The sequence below is a fragment of the Psammomys obesus genome, unplaced genomic scaffold (assembly GCF_907164565.1).
Source record: "Psammomys obesus unplaced genomic scaffold, mPsaObe1.curated_primary_1811, whole genome shotgun sequence".
Taxonomy (NCBI): Eukaryota; Metazoa; Chordata; class Mammalia; order Rodentia; family Muridae; genus Psammomys; species Psammomys obesus.
This window is the reverse complement of record NW_026586816.1, coordinates 9,762,493-9,781,747: the sequence shown is the minus strand read 5'-3', so window position 1 is coordinate 9,781,747 and position 19,255 is coordinate 9,762,493. Positions and strand designations below refer to the sequence as shown.

Below are 19,255 nucleotides of genomic sequence, written 5' to 3'. Positions count from 1 at the left end.
GGGGGGGGATACAACCATCCAGATGATTTGGAAAAATCTTGGATCTTTTCTAAAGCTTCATAATTTTAGCATAAGAAATGCAAGACAGCAGGCTGAAAAGATGGCTTAGTGTCAAGAGAACTCGCTGCTCTTCCAGAAGACCTGGGTTTAGTTTCCAAAACCCACACAGTGGCTTACATTGACCTGCAACTCTAGTTCCAAAGGGTCTGATGCATTCTCCTGGCCTCCGTGTACACCAGGCACACATGGGGTGCACAGACACATATGCAGGTCATACACCCATAAGAAGAAGAACAGAACAAAACACATGTTCAAAATCCCTTCCCAGTGAAGTAAATTTTCCTTTGGTCAATTCCTTCCATTTTCCAACCAAAGAAATATAATTTTTTTTATGAGGGTACACTACCGTTTTCTCTCTGTGTGGCTGGGAACCTCTTTCTAACAGAGCTTGCTGCTTTTAACAAGTCAAGGTGACAACCTGGGATTCTGAAGAGGTCATTCAGATTCTAGAACTCCTTCATTTTACCATCAGTGAATCCAGCTGATTTTGGTTTTATCCTCTGAGCTCTTCTGTGGGCTTTTGCAAATTCTACATTGTGCCAACTTCAGATGGCAAAGTATTTGGGGTAGATAAAGGCTAAATTATTGGAAAGACAGCAGTTTGGAGAAATACTTGCTTAGCCTGGTTTCTGTAAGAATCCTAAAAATAGTGCTGGGAATGATGTGCAATTTGTAGGAAAACTAAAGAAGGCTTGTCGCTGGCAAGAGTTTCTGCTTCTCCTTCCTGAGATGACAAAGGAAGGAAGAAAGAAGGGACAAGACAGCCCTAGCTGGATTTAGAGAAATCAAGAGCAGAAGGGACCTGTGCACCCAGCAAGATGTGAGCGAGACACTCTGATGGTGAAGCTCCCCATTCCAAGGCACACGGAAGAAGAGCAGATGCTCTAAGAGAGAAGCAGAAAGTCTCATGTGCCCTGACCATCCCACAGATCATCCCAGAGGTTCCAGATTCCCTGTCCGAACTACTCACTTAGGCTGAGAGGGAATGTGTACCTGGGAAGGTGTGCTGCCTGTCATGCCAGTGGCTCTGGTCACTGGCTGCTGTGGGCGAAGGGACCCAGAAGCTACAGCTACCACAGTGAATTCAGTGGTGACGGAGGCTACTTGCCCTCAGGCAGGTGGAGGGCAAACCACATCTCAGCAGAAGCCAAGAGTCCAACTGTCCCCTCCCCAACACTACCCCAGAACATACACACTGCCTGAAATCCAGGGGCCACCAGGAAAGAACAAAACATAACAGTACAAAATAAGTACATGCATGAATATAAAAAGACAAATGAGCTTATTGGTGTTTATGTAACTAGCAGAAAGGTGAGGCAACAAGTAAAATGAGATAAACCTGTTTATAACTTCCAGCACTGACTGGGGAGGAGCAGTGTGGGTACAAGGCTACCTGCCTCTGCAGGGCCAGAGAGTATTCATGCAGAACCATGCAGCCTGGCACAGTGAAAACCCTTCCACAGCTCTCGGCATGAAAACCAGAGCTCAACAGACTGACACAGCTGCCGCTGTGACCTGAGCACGCTCCTGCATCCAGAGGCATCCAGAGGCTCATCTACCAGGCAGTTTCTTCTGTACGTCCTCTGCAACCGATAGCTGAGAACTTCACCCTCGCTGACACAGGACACCCGAATCACTCAGGGCTCAGCATCTGCTGCCCTTTCTGAACTCTGGAGTATGACCCACTTCAATTAATTTCACAGCAATCCTATCTGGACCCAACGATCAAAGTTCAGCCCTCTGATGGCCAAACTACATCTTTTCCAATGGGGTTTAAAATCCCTCTATGTATGTTCTTTTAGGGAAACTTTCATCCCCAGAGTACCTGTCTCAGGGTTTCTATTGTTGTGATAAAACACCATGATCAAAAGCAACTTGGGAATAACAGGTTTGCTTCACCTTACAGCTCTCCTTCACGCTCTGTCTCTATGAGAAGCTGGGGCAGGAACCGGGAGGCAAGACCTGAAGAGAGGCAATGGAGGGGCACTACTTACTGGCCTGCTAAGCCTCCTTTCTTGTGCATCTGGAGACCACCTGCCTATGACAGCACTGTCCACACTAGGCCTTTCCACATCAATATCAAAGAAGAACATGCACCACAGGTTTCCCTAGAGCCAGTGCAATGAAGGTTTCCATGACTCAGACAACCCTAGCCTCAGTCAAACTAACGAACACTAGCTGGCACAGGCGCAAACACCCTCCTTTTATCTTAGCACTACTGCTCATCACAGCTAGAAATTCTTCCTTTTGCACCCCACCTGTTTAATGTATTGCATGGTTTCTACATCCTGGTTAGAGCTGAGGTGCAACATAAACTCTGTATTAAACCTAAGTCCACAAGTTTTCCCACTGCTGCTTTCCTCAACTGATACAAACAGAGGAGGAAATTTCCTTCCTCCACCCTGAGGTTAGCCCCACCCACAGACGTCTGCACATCTAGTTAAGAGCACTGGGCAAGGTCCAGGCAAGACTCCACCTTGACCCTGGGCAGTGCACACGGCAGTGCCGTGTGCAGGATGCAGCGCTGACTGTATCAGGAGAATCCTATTTGCATTTCAAACATGCTATATAGCAATTGTCCGCTGAATTTTTTTTCAGCATTTCATTCTAGTACTTGTCATTTTAATGCTATATAATATCTCGGAATCTAGATACTCAGTTAGTTAAATTTAATATCCTGCTGTAGTAACTACTATGATAGGATTTCTGCTCACAAATAATATTAACAGAAGGTCTAACTTTATGGTAGGCAGTGAAGGAAAGCCTGGAGGCATATGACAGCTTGGGGCAATGCTCTACACTTAGAAGGTGTCCTTTTCTCAGCGTTCCACTTACTGATAAACTTGTTCTGCATAGTCTCCAGCAGGGCTTGGTGAGCATCTTCAGCTTGTAGAGCGCGTGAACATTCTCTAGCCAGTATGGTGCGCACAAGATGCTCTCCACATCCTGCAAGGCCAAGAAAAACATACTGAGGGAAAGCAACACTCAGCGCTTTGCTTGTCCCAGTAACAGAGCACCCTCGCACACGACTTACACAGGAGGGATGCGACAGGACAACTCAGTGACAGACTAAAATGGCTTCTATGAATCGTCTGATAACTTAGTAATAAGATTCTATACAAAATAAAGAAACACAGGTCTATTTAATCTCAAAAGAAAGTAGTTAAAAGTAAAAGAAATCCCTCTTTCAGGGAAATAACTTATGAAACATAGAAATGCAGATCTGTACCTAGGGTTCTGTCTCACTCCCACTGAGTAACTACAAACCATCCTGTTGGATGGTTTTAGACACCCATTCAAGAAATGGTACCTACAATTGTCAACCATTTTCTTTCTGACACTCCCTTTGCCTGGGAGGCAGAAATGTAGGCATGCAGTGTCAGGCTGAATCTGTCTTTGCCTGTTGTTTGTCAAGAGAATCATATAGCGACAGTGTGAAGGAGACATAATAAAACATCACCTTTCTCACATTCTCACAGTGACTCACAGTTTTCAGCAGTCAGGTCTCTCTGTAGTTTTAAAGAAAAGGTATATTTCAGGTCTAGAGAGATGGTTTACCAGTTAAAAGTACTTGTTCATACAGAGGACCTAGGTTAGCTTGCAGCCCCTATAAGATTCCTGTCTGTAAGGACAGGAATCTGACACCCTCTTCTGACTGCTATGGACAACACACACACACACACACACACACACACACACACACACACACAATGCACAAACATTCAAACACATGAAATAAAGACAGAAGGGAAGGAAGGGATGGAGAGGGAAAGAAGGAAGAGAAAAAGGGGGAGGGAGGAGGATCTTGACAGTGAGACAAACTTGGACCATTTAGACACAAGAAAAGTAGGTTCAGGAAGGTTTATACTGACTAGGAGTAATGAACTTAAGTTTTAAGGCAACAGTTACTACTGCAGAAACAGAGTCAAAAAACTTAGTTTAAGGACCTGTGAGTTCTAGTAAAACAATTTCTTGGAAAAGAGCAGCTTCCTTTCTACCAGGAAAAAATTCAACATTTAAATCTGGTATCACTATCTAAGGCATTTGTGAACCTAAAAGACAAGTGTATTTAACTTAGCTTCAGAAGGAGCTCCATAAGTGTCTGGGATCCATTCAGCTTCTCAGCAGGGCACTCTCCCCCTCCCTGGCCATTCTCTCCCCTCCCCCTTCTCTGCTTCCCACTCCACCTTTGGCCTCACTCTCTCCCTTGCTATCTCCCCTCATGCAGGCACACACACACACACACACACACACACACACGCATGCACACATGGTCACTTGCACTAAAGAGTCGATTAACAAAAGAGGGTCTGAACACTCAAAAGGAAACTTGGACTAAAATAGATAAATTAAGCAACCACTTTTATTTTTGTTTGTTCAAAAATGCATTCACTTTTAAATGTGGGCATGAACGTCTACGTGCCACGTGCATCCTGATGCTCGGAGGCGAAAGAGGCTGTCAGATCCCTTGGGGATAGAGTTGCAGACAAACAGCACTGAACATGTGGGTGCTGGGAATCAAAACCAGGTCCTCTGGAAGGGCAGCTAAGTGCTCTTAACATGTGATCTATCTTTCAGCAAGAAACCACTCCTAAATAATGGAATTGGGGTGAGAGGGAGGAATGTTGAAGATGAAACCCTATCTAGGGAAGAATTCAGCCACAGAGCTACAAGCTCCAGCCTCACAAATCCTTAAGCCTGTAAAATAAATGAAAACTGATACAAAGCTTAGCTCTCTTGTAGGTAGTATTACTGTGCTGAGAACCAAGCACTACTGCTATGTCTTAAGAAACATTATCTATAATAACCGTTATGCCATGTTGTCGCTCTTCATATATACACCTCTCCTCCTCTGTTCACTCCTCTTCAGTTATCTTCTTCCTTAAATATACATGCACACATGTATTCTGTACATACATATGCTATGTACACTCATTGCCAAGACACCAACAGTTCATGGAAGTGTGAACACAACTTTCAAACTGCCTGTTATTTTATGAAAATATCACCTCTCAAGATCTCTCTGAAAATATCTACACTTAGACAAATCTCCCCATGGAACTGAATACAGAACTTTATTGACAGGATTATATCAATTATTATTTTGTTCACTTTCTAAAATTCATTTTATTAAAAACATAATAAAACAAATAGTAAAAAAATATTTAATGCTATGTAACAGCATCGTGGTAAGATCACAAAATCCCATAAATTTTAATTCCCTTTGTGCATATATTTGATGTTGAATAAAGAAATGTTATATTTCAGGACAGTAGTGACAGAAAATTCACATATTACAAGCTAAACTACTGTTCAAAAGGTTATGTACACATGCCTCAAGTCAAAAAGCTAAACTACATGAAGTTATAACATTACATCAAAACTTCACATGTGAGGAAAACAAACAAACAAACAACCCAATGGCCTTTCTATAGACTAATGAAAATATCCTAAGGGAAAAAATAGGAAAACAACTCCATTCACAATAGCTCCAAACCAATCAACCAAATATGCAAACCTCGGAATAAACTTGACCAAGGATATACAGACTTCTACAATGAAAACTTTTTTAAAACACTGGAAGATGGAAATACCTCCTATGCTCAAGAATCAAAACAATAAATTTTAAGATGACTATCCTACCAAAACCAATCTACAGATTCAATATAATCACAATCAAAGTTCTAGCAACATTCTTCATAAAAATAGAAAAAACACATGTGCGCACACGCACACACACCCTAGATACCGAAAACAACCTCTGCTATATGAGTACTTACTGGAAGTATCATCACCAGAACTGGTTTCAAGTTACACTACAGAACCACAGTAATAAAAACCAGCATGGTACCATCACATAAACAGACAGACAAACAGGGATAGAATACAGAAGCCATATGCATGGCCATTCAACTATGGCTACCTGAATTTTTTTAATGTAAAAAAATAAACACTGGAGAAGGTGATTTCTTCAACAAATGATGCCAGGAAAAATGAATGCCTGCATGTAGAAGAATAAAATCAAAACCATCTCTCTCAGCCTGCACAAAAATCAACTCCAAATAGACTAAGAACCTCAACAGAAGACATGAAAATTCAAAACTACTGGAGGGAAAACTAGGAAGTGATCTTACAGTTATCTGCACAGCTAAGACTTCCTGAACCAGACTCTGATTGCTCACAAAAGGTCAATAATCAAAAAATGAGATCTCAGGAAATTAAGTGGATTCTAAACACAAAGGACACAGTTAATCAAGTGAAGAGGAAACCTAAAGAATGGAGAAAATCTCTCAGCTATAAATATTGCAGAGGATCAGTATCTAGAATATAAAAAGAACTCAAGAAACTAAACATTAAACAATCCAAAAAGAATGCTCTATGGAACTGAACACAGGGTTCTAAAAAAAAAACAACAACAACAACAAAACACACTACTACAAATGGGGAGTAAGTGATCAGCACCTTATTAACAATCAAGAAAATGAAAATTAAAACTATTTTGAGATTTCCTCTTATCCACGTTAGAATGGCAAAACTGAAAGAAAGCAACAAATGTTTGAGCAGATGTGGGGAAATATTTGTTTACTGTTGACAGGATTACACACTACGGAAATCAGTGTGGCAGGTCCTCAAAACACTAGACACAGATCAACCATATTAATTAGCTATTCCACCCCGGGTATATACCTAAAGAACTCTATATCCTACTACAAAGATGCTAGCTAATCCATGTTCACTGTTGTTCTATTTACAATGACCCAGAAATGGAAAACAATCCAGTCATTCAACTAATAAATAGATACTGAAAATATGGATGGATCTGCACAAAAGAAAGCTATTCAGCTATAAAAGAAAGTAAATTATGAAATTTGCAGGAAAATTGAGAACTAAAAAAACATATACTTAAATAAGGTAACCCAGATAAACACTGCACACTCTTAGCTTCAAAAGTTTAGATCTGTGGGTTTAATTCGGTGTGCCTTTGGAAGTCGGGAAGCTAGAAACAGCACATATGGAGAGGAAGTAAAGAAAGGAGGATTAAAGGAATGGTGAGTGAATAGAAGAACACGCACGATACCAAAGACGGAAGGGCAATACTAGCAGTTGAAAGTTTAAGCAGGGATGGGGATGAGGAAGAAGAGAGAATGAGAGTGAGGTTAACCAAAACTAAGCATGTATGGAAAAACCTTATGGTTATCCCTGCTTTGCATGCTAATTAAAACAACAAAAGAGAGTTTGAGTGGTCATACATTGTATGAGTGGACAATGCTCTCTTCAATAAGACATGAGTTATTAAATTAAAGTCTTGGTGCCTAGTGCAGAATACACTCTTGGAGTAATTACTCAGCACGAGATCACCAAAACAATGTAGGCTTTTGCCACTGCTCTTGGATGCATACCACAGAGGACACAAAACACTTTGGTTATAGAATAAAAGGAATGTATTACCTAATTTTCATAGTGCCAGAAGGCACCAGACAGGGGGAAATAATGGTTTTCCTTAGTGCTGGACCTTGAATGCTACAATACTAGCCTGCCAGACAAGATATCTCTAGTGTAATAGTGACATGAAGGTTATTGGGGTAACCAATGCTGTCTGATTGGATCTGAGGCCTGCTTCACATGTGGGAATTCATGCCAGGTACCACAAACCTGACTAAAAGTACATAGTTCAGGAGGTCCTGGGCATGAAGGGGACCTATTACTGTCGCTTGCTTAAATGGATATGCAATCAAATTGCCTTCTAAGTGTGTGTTTAAATTCACAGATTAGTGCTTATCTCAACACTGCTCACGGAAACTTCATTTTGCAGTGAGCAACAGTCAGTCCAGAGTTTCCCAACTGGTTAACGCTGTGAACAACTTCTTGGCGTTCAGCCCTTAATGGGCCGTTTCCATCAAGCCCATCGAAGTTTCGGGACTAGCATGCAGAACTGAGACTATGAGAGCTGGACATACCAGAGAATAGGCCATGGAACGCCATTTCTAGACACGGCATGATGGCTGTACTCATGAACTCACTCATGAACTCATGATGGCAGTTATGGTTACCTGAAACATTCCTGCAAAAGGCCAACCCAACCAAAATCGTACAAAGGTGAGAAGGCCTCATAAACCCCACCCCTACCTCAGCAGCTATCTGCAGCTGATGACTTCTGGGTAAGCAAGAGGCATGTTTCTTTCTGGGTGTGGCCACTATATAATATAATCCCTCTATAGAGCATTTTAATGAGATTAGCATTTTTTTTCTTAAATAATTTACCTTATTTTTTTATTTTTATTATTAGTTACATTTTATTAACTCTGTATCCCAGCTGTATCCCGCTCCCTTATTCCCTCCCAATCCCACCCTCCCTCCCTCATCTCCTCCCTGCCCCTTTCCAAGTCCACGGATTGAGGAGGACCTCCTCCCCTTTCATCTGACCCTAGCTTATCAAGTATCTTCAGGACTGGCTGCAAAGTCCTCCTCTGTGGCCTAACAGGACTGCTCCTCCCTTGGGGGGTGGGGAAGTTAAAGAGCCTGCCATTGAGTTCCTGTCAGAAATAGTCCTTGTTCCCCTTACTATGGGAAACCAATTGGTTACTGAGCTACCACGGGCTACATCTGAGCAGAGGTTCTAGGTTATATCCAATAGAGGAATATCAAATGGCAGAGAAACACTTAAAGAAATGCTCAACCTCATTAGCCATCAGGGAAATGCAAATCAAAACGACCCTGAGATTTCACCTTACACCCATCAGAATGGCCAAGATCAAAAACTCAAGTGACAACACATGCTGGAGAGGATTTGGAGAAAGGGGAACTCTCCTCCATTGCTGGTGGGAATGTAAACTGGTACAACCACTTTGGAAGTCAATCTGGTGCTTTCTCAGACAATTAGGAATAGTGCTTCCTCAAGACCCAGCTATACCACTGTTAGGTATATACCCAAAATTTGCTCAAGTACACAATAAGAACATTTGCTCAACCATGTTTGTAGCAGCTTTATTTGTAATAGACAGAACCTAGAAAAAACCCAGATATCCATCAACGGAGGAATGGATACAGAAATTGTGGTATTTTTACACAATGGAATACTACTCAACAATCAAAAACGAGGAAATTATGAAATTTGCAGGCAAATGGTGGGATCTAGAAAAGATCATTCTGAGTGAAGTATCCCAGAAGGAGAAAGACAAACATGGTATATACTCACTTATATAGACCTACAACATATGACAAACATAATGAAATCTATACACCTAGAGAGGATAAACAAGAAAGCGGACATGGGGTAAGATGATCAATCCTCACTTAGAAAGACAAATGAGATGTGCATTGAACGTATGACAGGAGTCTACCGCGGAAGGCATCTGAAAGACTCTACCTAGCAGTGTTTCAAAGCAGATACTAAGACTAATAAGCAAACATTCAGCAGAGTACAAGGAATCATACGAAAGAAGGGGAGTTAGTATGACGTGGAAAGGATAGGAGCTCCACAAAGACCATATATCTGGACACAGGGGTCTTTTCTGAGATTAGCATTTTAAAATGTAACTCATTATCTTGCAAACTTTTGATTTTGGTAAACTGTTTTTCTTCTATAAATTGCTCGAACCTCAACTGTAGTATCAAATCCCCCCCGCCCTCCGGGAGGGGGGACGACACTAAAGTTGCAAGCGTAAGAGAGATGTATCCTACATTCCAAAGCAGCCAGCACACAATAGCACTGGACCAGCTGCAAGAAAAACTCACATTCAGTAGGTAGTAATGGCATGCCACACATATCCAAGGAACACTGATGATTCTGAAATCCAGTATAAACGCTGCCATTCACTCTCACTGAAAGTATTGGACATTTGGAAAAATGTTAGAAGTCCACAGGGACAGATAAGTAATGAGCAAAGGCCTTCCCGGGTTTAAGGGGACATTTGGAACTTCAGTTTCCAGCATTGCACCGTCTCTCTTTCAGCAGAGGGATTCATTACGCAGTACGTCACCTTTCCCTGCCGGAGGGTTTACTGCCAATTTTGGAGTTGGGTTACTTCTGGTTTTCAGGCCTGTCTTGTGAAATTACAGAGAGGGCTGCCTTGAAAGTGATAGAACACACATGAGTTCAGTCTACATAGTGTCCCTTTGGCTATCAAACCAATATGGAACCTATTATATACAAGAGGAAAACATAAGGAGCTTTATAAAAAGATGGAATAGGTAGTGAAGATGTCTAATACAGTCAAGTCCAAGGTCAGCTTAGCAACAGTGTTTCTCCACTGTGTACTTAGTTCTGTTACATAATTCTCATCATACTTTTGTGTATTTATAGCAATAATATTAAAAACTCAGACCTTTTCGTGTACTCTTTGATAAATAGTAAGTAAACAAAACCATTTTTATTAGGATACAGAGGTACTATATTTTGATTACTTTTTCATTTTTTATTATTACAATTTATTCACTTTGTATCTCAGCTGTAGCCCCCTCTCTCATCCCCTTCCAATCCCGCCCTCCCTCCCTCATCTCCTCCTATGCCACTCCCTAAGTTCACTGATAGAGGAGATCCTCCTCCCCTTCCCTCTGACCCTAGCCTATCAGGTCTCATCAGGACTAGCTGCATTGTCTTCCTCTGTGGTCCTGTAAGGCTGCTTCCCCCTCAGGGGGAGGTGATCAAACAGCCAGCCACTGAGTACATGTCAGAGACAGTCCCTGTTCCCCTTACTAGGGAAACCACTTGGAGATTGAGCTGCCATGGGCTACATCTGTGCAGGGGTTCTAGGTTATCTCCATGGGTGGTCCCTAGCTAGAGTATCAGTCTCAGAAAAGACCCCTGGGCCCAGATTTTTTGGTTCTGTTGCTCTCCTTGTAGAGCCCCTGTCCCCTCCAGGTCTTTCTATCTTCCCCTTCTTTCATAAGATTCCCTGCACTCTGCCCAAAGTTTGACTATGAGTCTCAGCATCTGCTTTGATATCATGCTGGGTAGAGTCTTTCAGAGGCCCTCTGTGGTAGGCTCCTATCCTTTTTGCTGTTTTCTCCCTCTGCTGATGTCTGTCCAATTTGCCTCTCTAAGTGAAGATTGACCATCTTACCCGGGGTCCTCACTCTTGCCTAGCTTCTTTAGGAGTACAGATTTTAGTATGTTTATCCTATATTATACGTCTAAATACCCATGTATAAGAGAGTATATGCTATGTGTGTCTTTCTGCTTCTAGGATACCTCACTCAGGATGATCTTTTCTAGTTCCATCCATTTGCCTGCAAATTTCATGATTTCCTTGTTTTTTAATTGCTGAGTAGTATTCCATTGTGTAAAAGTACTACAATGTCTGTATCCATTCCTTAACTTAGGGACATCACAGTTGTTTCCAGCTTCTGGCTATTACAAATAAAGCTGCTACGAACATGGTTGAGCAAATGTCCTTGTTGTATACTTGAGCATATATTGGATATATGCCTAGGAGTGGCATAGCTGGCCACTCTCTCTATGTCTCTTCAACATAGTTCTTGAAGTCCTTGCTAGAACAACAAGACAATTAAGAGATCAACGAGATTTAAATCGGAAATGAAGAAGTCAAAGTATCAACTGTTTGCAGATGATATGATAGTATACATGAGTGACCCCCAAAATTCTACCAGAGAACTCTTACAGCTGATAAACACCTTCAGCAAACACCTTCAGCTGGATACAAAATTAACTCAAAAAAAAAAAAAATTCAGTAGCCCTCCTGTATACAAAAGACAAATGGGCTGAGAAAGAAATTAGGGAAACAACACCCTTCACTGTTGGTATAATGTTCTTTTGGAATGTATACAATTTACCTTGTTCATTCAAATGCTGATTTCTCTCCCCCAGTGTCTAGTTTCAATCTGGACAGTGCACTGTAATGCTTATTCTAAGCATCACCTGTCTCAAGTTTGTGTAAACATGCTACCATTTGTTCTCTAAATTGTCAATTAAAACAACCAGCCACAATGCTGAGCAATGGAGAGGATGGGGGGGGACATCCTGTTCCAGAGTGGAAGGGGGAGGAAGGGAGCAGGAGGGGAGAGGAGGACAATCTGCAGGAGAGGTCTTGGAACCATGTGGAGAAATGAACCGAGCTAAGATATCACTAAAAGCAAGTAGAATGGGTGAATCTGAATGGGAGGAAACTATGAGGGCTTAGAGGTTTAGGATGGAGAAACTATTGCCCAGCCTTGTGCTCTAGGTTAATTAAAGAAATCCTAGTCTCTGTGTGGTGATTTGGTTATACAGCTGTTTAGGAATAACCACAGCTTTACTAAAAGATACATCAGTAGTAAATATTTACAATCCACAACACTTCACAACAGTCACAAAGGACATAAAGTACCTTGGTGTGACTCTAACCAAGCAAGTCAAAGAATTGTAGGAAAAGAAATAGAAGCTTTCAGAAGATGAAAAGAGGTACTATCTTTAAACGATCAGGGCGCTGTGTGTGTGGCGCTGCAGCCTGAGAGCATGTAGCGGCCGGACAGTGGATGCAGTTAGCCTTGGAGGCCAGCAGACCCTGAATGGCCACTATCACCTGCTAGCTTTGTTGCAACACACTCCTGGCAGTCGCCCAGCCACCAGTTACACCAATTAGCTGCAGGTAGGCCTCCGAGGCCCAGGGTGGTCAAAGGTGGTAGCGGGGCCGGGTCCACATGCCCAACCCGACTCTCATAGCCCTTTGGGTACTTTTGTTCTGTCCAGACCTGTTCTTTCTCCCTTTTTTTTTTTCCCAAAAATAAAAGCATGGAAAATAGAAAACAAGTAGGGCAATGCATATGATTAAGATATGCATTAAATCCCATACTTAATCATGAGAGAAAAACATGTGAATCGGGTCTAGCGGAACACAGAACATCTGATCTGAGACATAAATTCCTATCTAGTGTTTATCACTAGCCGCAGTTTTACCGAAAAGATATAAACAAACTATAAACATTTTCACTGTCGAAACAATTAGCTACACAACAGGTAAATTTTTCGGTTCTGTAAATGTGATACTGTCACAAATTAGACCATACTTAAAGAGGCTGAAACGTAAGTAAAAGACCTTCCACTAAAGAAAGTCGTGTCACATTAAAGGCCACAGCTCATCCACAACTGCCCTCCTCCCCAACCTCTACTTGCTGCCTTCTTCTCTGTCAAACGGCATCTCTGTGTGAGATTTACTCTGTGTGCACTACAAGGGCCATGATGAAACAGTATCTTTCTGCTGTTGTAAGTCTTAGCTAAAGCATACACTAAAAGGACATGTACAAATGGACAGGGGGATTTTCTCAAATGAGAAGCACCTGCCTACAGCACAAGTGTGTTTCTATGTGTTTCCAATTGTTCTTGTCCCTAAGTGTGGGTCAGTACTGTGGTACTCAAGTGAGAAATGCATTACGCGGGAAAGCATTAGGCTTATCCAAACCTGAGACCTTTATCAATGGCAATGGCCATTTAAGAAGTAACACTGTGGTGCCTCATTGATGCTCTTTGCCAGTCTCTTACCTAGCGTCTTTTCTGTAAGAAAATGAACGTGGATACGGGCCAACCCCGATGCAAACCCTGAGGTGAATCACTTGGCATATCCTCACCTTGGTCTCCTCATTTGAAAGCTCAAATGGCTTCATGTACATGGCATTAATGTTCCCAAAACAGAGTATTTATACCAGTAAGTACTTTTAGAACCTCAATGAATCTAAACTTAAAATTTAGTTGCAAACAAGGTGTCATGGCTCACTTCTAATCCCAGCACTAGGAAGGATAAGGAAGGAGGGTCACTGAGACTAAGGCAGCCAGGACTAAAGAGACTATTCCAGACCAGGCTGGGATGCAAAGTAAGTTCTGTCTCAATGGTAATAACAACATAATGTTGTTATTACTGCTATGACTATTCATACTTCTGTTTAAGTGCTTACAATGGATAGACCACTTAGGAGAAAATGTTTTTCAAACATTAATTAATAAAAGCACATTTAGATTAACTCCAACTATAAAGAAGCTTTACAATGAATGGGGAAAGGTCCCTGACTTGGTGATTTACCATTAAATGACCAATTATTGTATACTTGGGGCTTTCACCAACATTTTATTGAGTGTTTACAGCTGACTTAGAAGGTATGTCATCCCTAACTGACAAGTAAGAGAAGTGAACTGCTGTCATTAAAATCAAAAGATCCAAGTCTTACACTTACTGTTCTAACACATAAATAAGGAAAGACAAGCCAGAAACAAAACAAAACAAACAAACAAACAAAAACACAGGTTCTTCTAAGTATGTGGCATTCACTCACATAGACACAAACACATATACACATAAAATAAAAATAAGTCTTTCAAAAAAGAAAAATCTGGACCCATGGTCAAAATTAAAGTAATAATAATCTGAAAACAAAAAGCTCAACAGGTTCTGGCACTAAACCTTAGGTGGTAGTAGGCCCAAATTTTATTCACAATGTCCTGGAAACAGTAAGTTCCCAAAGCATATACCAAATGAAAAAATTTAGATTTTTATTTTGCTTCAAAGCTGTAGTATATATTAGCCAAAAAAGTCAAGAGATGATTATAAGCATCTAATGTGTAGGTATAATGTAAAATACATGTGTGTTAGATGTGTACAATAAGGTCCACAAACAAAAGAATATAAGCAAGATCCTTATGCTATACCATAAATTTAACATAACTACCAAGACAACCATATTTATTAAATAGTATCATTAATAACTTTCTTAATAAGTTAAAATTCAGATGTGATTTATGAGGTTGATTTCAATTTCCAGACCTCTTTAAAAACTGAAAAGAGAAGTCTGAGTTGATGTTATTTCCCAATAATTCCTACTACAATAGAAAGGCAATATAAATAATTTCATTGCTTTTTAAATTGTACTCAAAGCTTAAAACAGCATTCAGTGTTTAGAAGTCATATGAAGTACAACAAAAAAAGTCTTAAGTCTACTGATCAGCCACTGTTTATCTCTTTATTCACGAGCCTAGCTTGAGTGATTTGAGGGTACAAAAGGACACAAACGTTCTGATGAGTGGAAAAAATGGCAGCATATTAAATTATCTGGATCAGACTAAACTTTGAGGAATACTAATACAGAAATCACCCAAAGTTAACTTATCACAAATTAATAAAACAAGCATGTAAATATATAAGGCAAAAACCGGATGGCCTAGTTGAAATTAGTTCTGGGGCAAAGGGGAGGCGTTATTCATGGCTTTGTTTTACACAACTGTGAAGCACTAACACTAGTAAAAGAATGAGTTATATACGACTACACCATTCTAAGTACAACACAGAGATCTACTTATAATTTTATCCAAAATTTAAAAACTGTGCTTCTTAATCTCTCCCAGGTTGTGATAATATAGCTTCGCCAAAAGATTCTATAATGTATCAGGAGATTCACAGGCTATTCCATGAAAACCCACCTATCAATTCCATAGCGCTCACAGACCTCAATCAAAAACTCAGACACCTATGATTTTATTTAAAAATACACAACCTTATGGCTTTAAACCTATAGGTGAAATGTCCCCATTTTGACTTCCAGCAAAATAGTGATAGAAACAGGAACTCTGTGCCAAAGCCACAGAGCCATCATCCCCAGCGGCAGCGCATAAAAATACTCTCAGTTATGCTACCACCTTTGTGTTAGATTTCCTGTTAAAGAAAGAACCCCAGGGAAAGGTGGCGCTCTAGGTGGCTGAGGAAATCATCCAAGAGGAATCTAAAAGAGTCTTGTCTTCTTACAAACAAGGAAACAATGATAGGATTATCAAAGACCACAGATGTCACTGACAGAGGGGGAGGTTACAACCCCAGAATATGTAGTGAAGGCCTCCATGGCTCAAGAGAGATTCCTCCTGCTGCTGCTGCTGCTGCTGCTGCTTCTTGTTTAATTTTTTTTTGTTAATTATAGTTTTTTCACTTTGTATCCCAGCTGTGGCCTCCCTCTAGTCCCCTCCCAATCCCACCCTCTCTTTCTCTTCTCCCATGCCCCTCCCCAAGTCCACTGATAGGGGAGGTCCTCTTCCCCTTCCCTCTGACCCTAGCCTATCAGGTCTCATCTTCCTCTGTGGTCCTATAAGGCTGCTTCCCCCTCAGGGGGAGGTGATCAAAGAGCCAGGCACTGAGTTCATGTCAGAGACAGTCTCTGTTCCCCTTACAAGGAACACACTTGGAGACTGAGCTGCCATGGGCTACTACTCTGAAAATCAATCTGGCGCTTTCTCAGACAATTGGGAATAGCACTTCCCCAAGATCATCCTGCATCTTGTTTTAATGGAGGCATTTACAAGAGCTTGTCACTCCTGCCCTAACAGAGCAGGCAAAACAAGCCACAAAACCAATTTAAAAGTTGTAAATGAAATGAAGATGCAAGCCTATCTCAATGAATATAATTCCCACCTTGCTAACAGCAAAGTGGCTTATGACCCCTTTTGCTCCTGAGGAAACAGTATAGGTACAAAAATGGCTTTGAAGAAGACAAGGACAAACAAGCTGAACATCAATAACTCTGAGTGACAGACCACATTTGGGCTAACATGAATCAGAATCAAGAAAATCCCCAGCCGCAGAACAAATCTGAACCCCTTCACAATCTTTCCTACCCATTTTATTGAGTAGTCCAAGACCTAGAACACAGTAGAAGTGAACGACGTCAACACTCTCAGGCATTTAAGAGCTTGGCCAAGTGACAAGCAGCAGAAAGCTAGAGACCAGGAATAAAACAGGAGAGGAAACAGCCTCTTCCGTTAAGGCTGATACAGACAGTCTTCTCCTAGTACCAGTCAGCAGCCCGCAAACAGGAGAAGGGCTGAGAGAAAACCATAAAAGAAGGGTGGGTATGTTAGCTAGTTTTCTGTTATGACTGTGATCAAATACGACAAAATCAGTTTACAGACAAATTAACTTTGGACCGTGTTTGAAGGCACTGTTGCTGCACATAGCAGAAAAAGCACTGGAAAGGGCTGTCCTTCAAGGCCTACCCCAGTTACTCACTTCCTCCAGTTAGGTCCAACCTCCCGAACGTTTTACAACCTCTCAAAACTGTACTCTCAAAACTTGGACTGTTTATTCAAATATGTTACCTGTGAGAAACTGAAACAAGGTTAACAAGTGAGGTTGGGGAAATTGGATTCACAGATACTTTTAAAATAAAAATTGATCCTTGTATCATTCCCCAAATTCACTTCAAAGACTTAAGTTGCAGAACTCCTAAAGGGAAAATACAGGGGTAAAGTTCTAAATCACTGATCTCAGAAATGTTTTTATATCATGACAAAACCAAAAACAGTAACGGCAAAGCTAAGCACGCAGAACCATGTTCCATTAAGACATGTCACACAATTAAGGAAGAACAAACTCTCTGATAAGGGTTAATATAAAAAACACACAAAGAAAACTCACACAACTCCCTTAGCAAAAAACCTCCAAATTTAAAAAAATGACCAAAGGACCTAAATAAGGCATTCTCTCAAACAGGACAGCCAGCAAACATATGAAGAAGTACTCAATATCACTAATTACTAGGGAAATGCAGATCAAAACCATAATGAGGTTTCAACTAATAATTTCCAGAGTGGCTACTGTTTAAAGATCAAAGACAACAAGGGTTGGTGAGGAGGTGGGAAAGGGGAGCTCTTTTACATATCTGGTGAGAATGTAAATTGATCCAGCCATCATGCAAAATGCTGCAGTAGTTCCCCAGAAAATTAAAATACCAGACTACAACATAATACAACGATATACTTTTGGAATATAGACAAAGCTTGTTAAGACATCTATACATGCATGTTCATTGTAGCATTGCTCAAAATAGCCATAATATGGAAATGCCCTATGTATCAATAAATAAAATAATAAATATATATACTATATATTATATATAAATAATAAATATATAAATAATAAATAATATATATATAGTAGAGTACTATTAAAGCTTTAATAATAAAAACCCAATCATGTGTGACAATATGGAAGGACACTGCACTAAATAGGATAAGCAGATGAGAGGAAATAATGCAAGGGCACGAACACTGTGTAACCCTAAGCAAATCAGGCTCACAGAAACAAAACAGTGCTTAGCACACTTTATCTTTTTTTTTCTTTCAGTCTTTTTCTTCATTTACTCACTTACTTACTCACTTATTTAATCTCTTTACAGCCTAATCTCAGCCCCTCCCTCCTCTCCTCCTGGTCCCACCCTCATGCCCTTCCCTCCTCTCCTACTTCTCAGAGAAGGGGAAGTCCTCAAGAGGTATCAAACTATTCTACCATCTCTGGTCACAGCAAGACTAAGCCTATCCTTTCCTACTGAGGCCTGACAAGACAGCCCAGCGAGGAAAGGGATCCAAAGGCAGGCAACAGAGTCAGAGGCAGCCCCTGCTCCCATTGTTAGGGACCTGCATGACGAGCAAGCTGCACATCTGCTACATATGTGTAGTCGGTCTAGGTCCAGCCCATGCATGCTCTTTGGTTGGTGCTTCAGTCTGTGTTCCCCCAAAGGCCTAGGTTAGTTGACTCTGTAGGCCTTCTTGTGGTGTCCTTGACCCCTTCAGCCCCTTCAAGCCTTCCTCCCACTCTTCCACAGCACTCCCTGAGCTCAGCCTATTGTTTGGCTGGATCTCTGCATCTGTTTCCATCAGATGCTGGATGAAACCTCTCAGAGCACAGTCATGCTAGGCTCCTGTCTGCAGTCATAGCAGAGTGTCATTAACAGTGTCAGGAGTTGGCTCTCTCCCTTGGGATGGGTCTCAGGTTGGGCTAGTCACTGGCTTTCCATTCCCTCAATCTCTGTTCCATGTTTATCCCTACACTTCTTGTAGGTGGCAACTCTCTTTAATCCCAGAAAGTAGGAAGAAGAGACAGATGGACCTATGTCCGGCCTTGCCAGGTCTTGCTAGCAAGTTCTAGGCCAGTCTGGGCTATATAGTGAGACCCTGACTCAAAACAAAACAAAGCAAGAGACATGAAGTTGGGAAGGCAGAGAGGAGGAGACTTTATGGGGGAATATGGTGGTTAGTAGAGGAAGAAAGAAATGGCAGTAGATATGACCTTATTTCAATGAATACAAGCATAAACTTGTTAAAAATGAAAAAAATATACACTTTTAAAAGTGAGGTAGAGCTGGGCACAGTGGTGCACGCCTGTAATCCCACCACTCAGGGAAGCAGAAGCAGGCACATCTCTGTGAGTTCAAGGTCAGCTTGGTCTAC

General features: G+C 41.2%; 1 protein-coding gene across 1 annotated transcript in view; it reads right to left on the bottom strand.

Moving 5' to 3' along the window:
- Tasp1 (taspase 1) overlaps positions 1-19,255 on the bottom strand; it is a 187,710-nt gene that overhangs the window by 33,272 nt on the left and 135,183 nt on the right. The window contains exon 11 of the mRNA XM_055602612.1: positions 2,896-3,006. Within this exon, the coding sequence (XP_055458587.1) occupies positions 2,896-3,006 (111 nt within the window). The remainder of the gene's footprint in view (positions 1-2,895; positions 3,007-19,255) is intronic.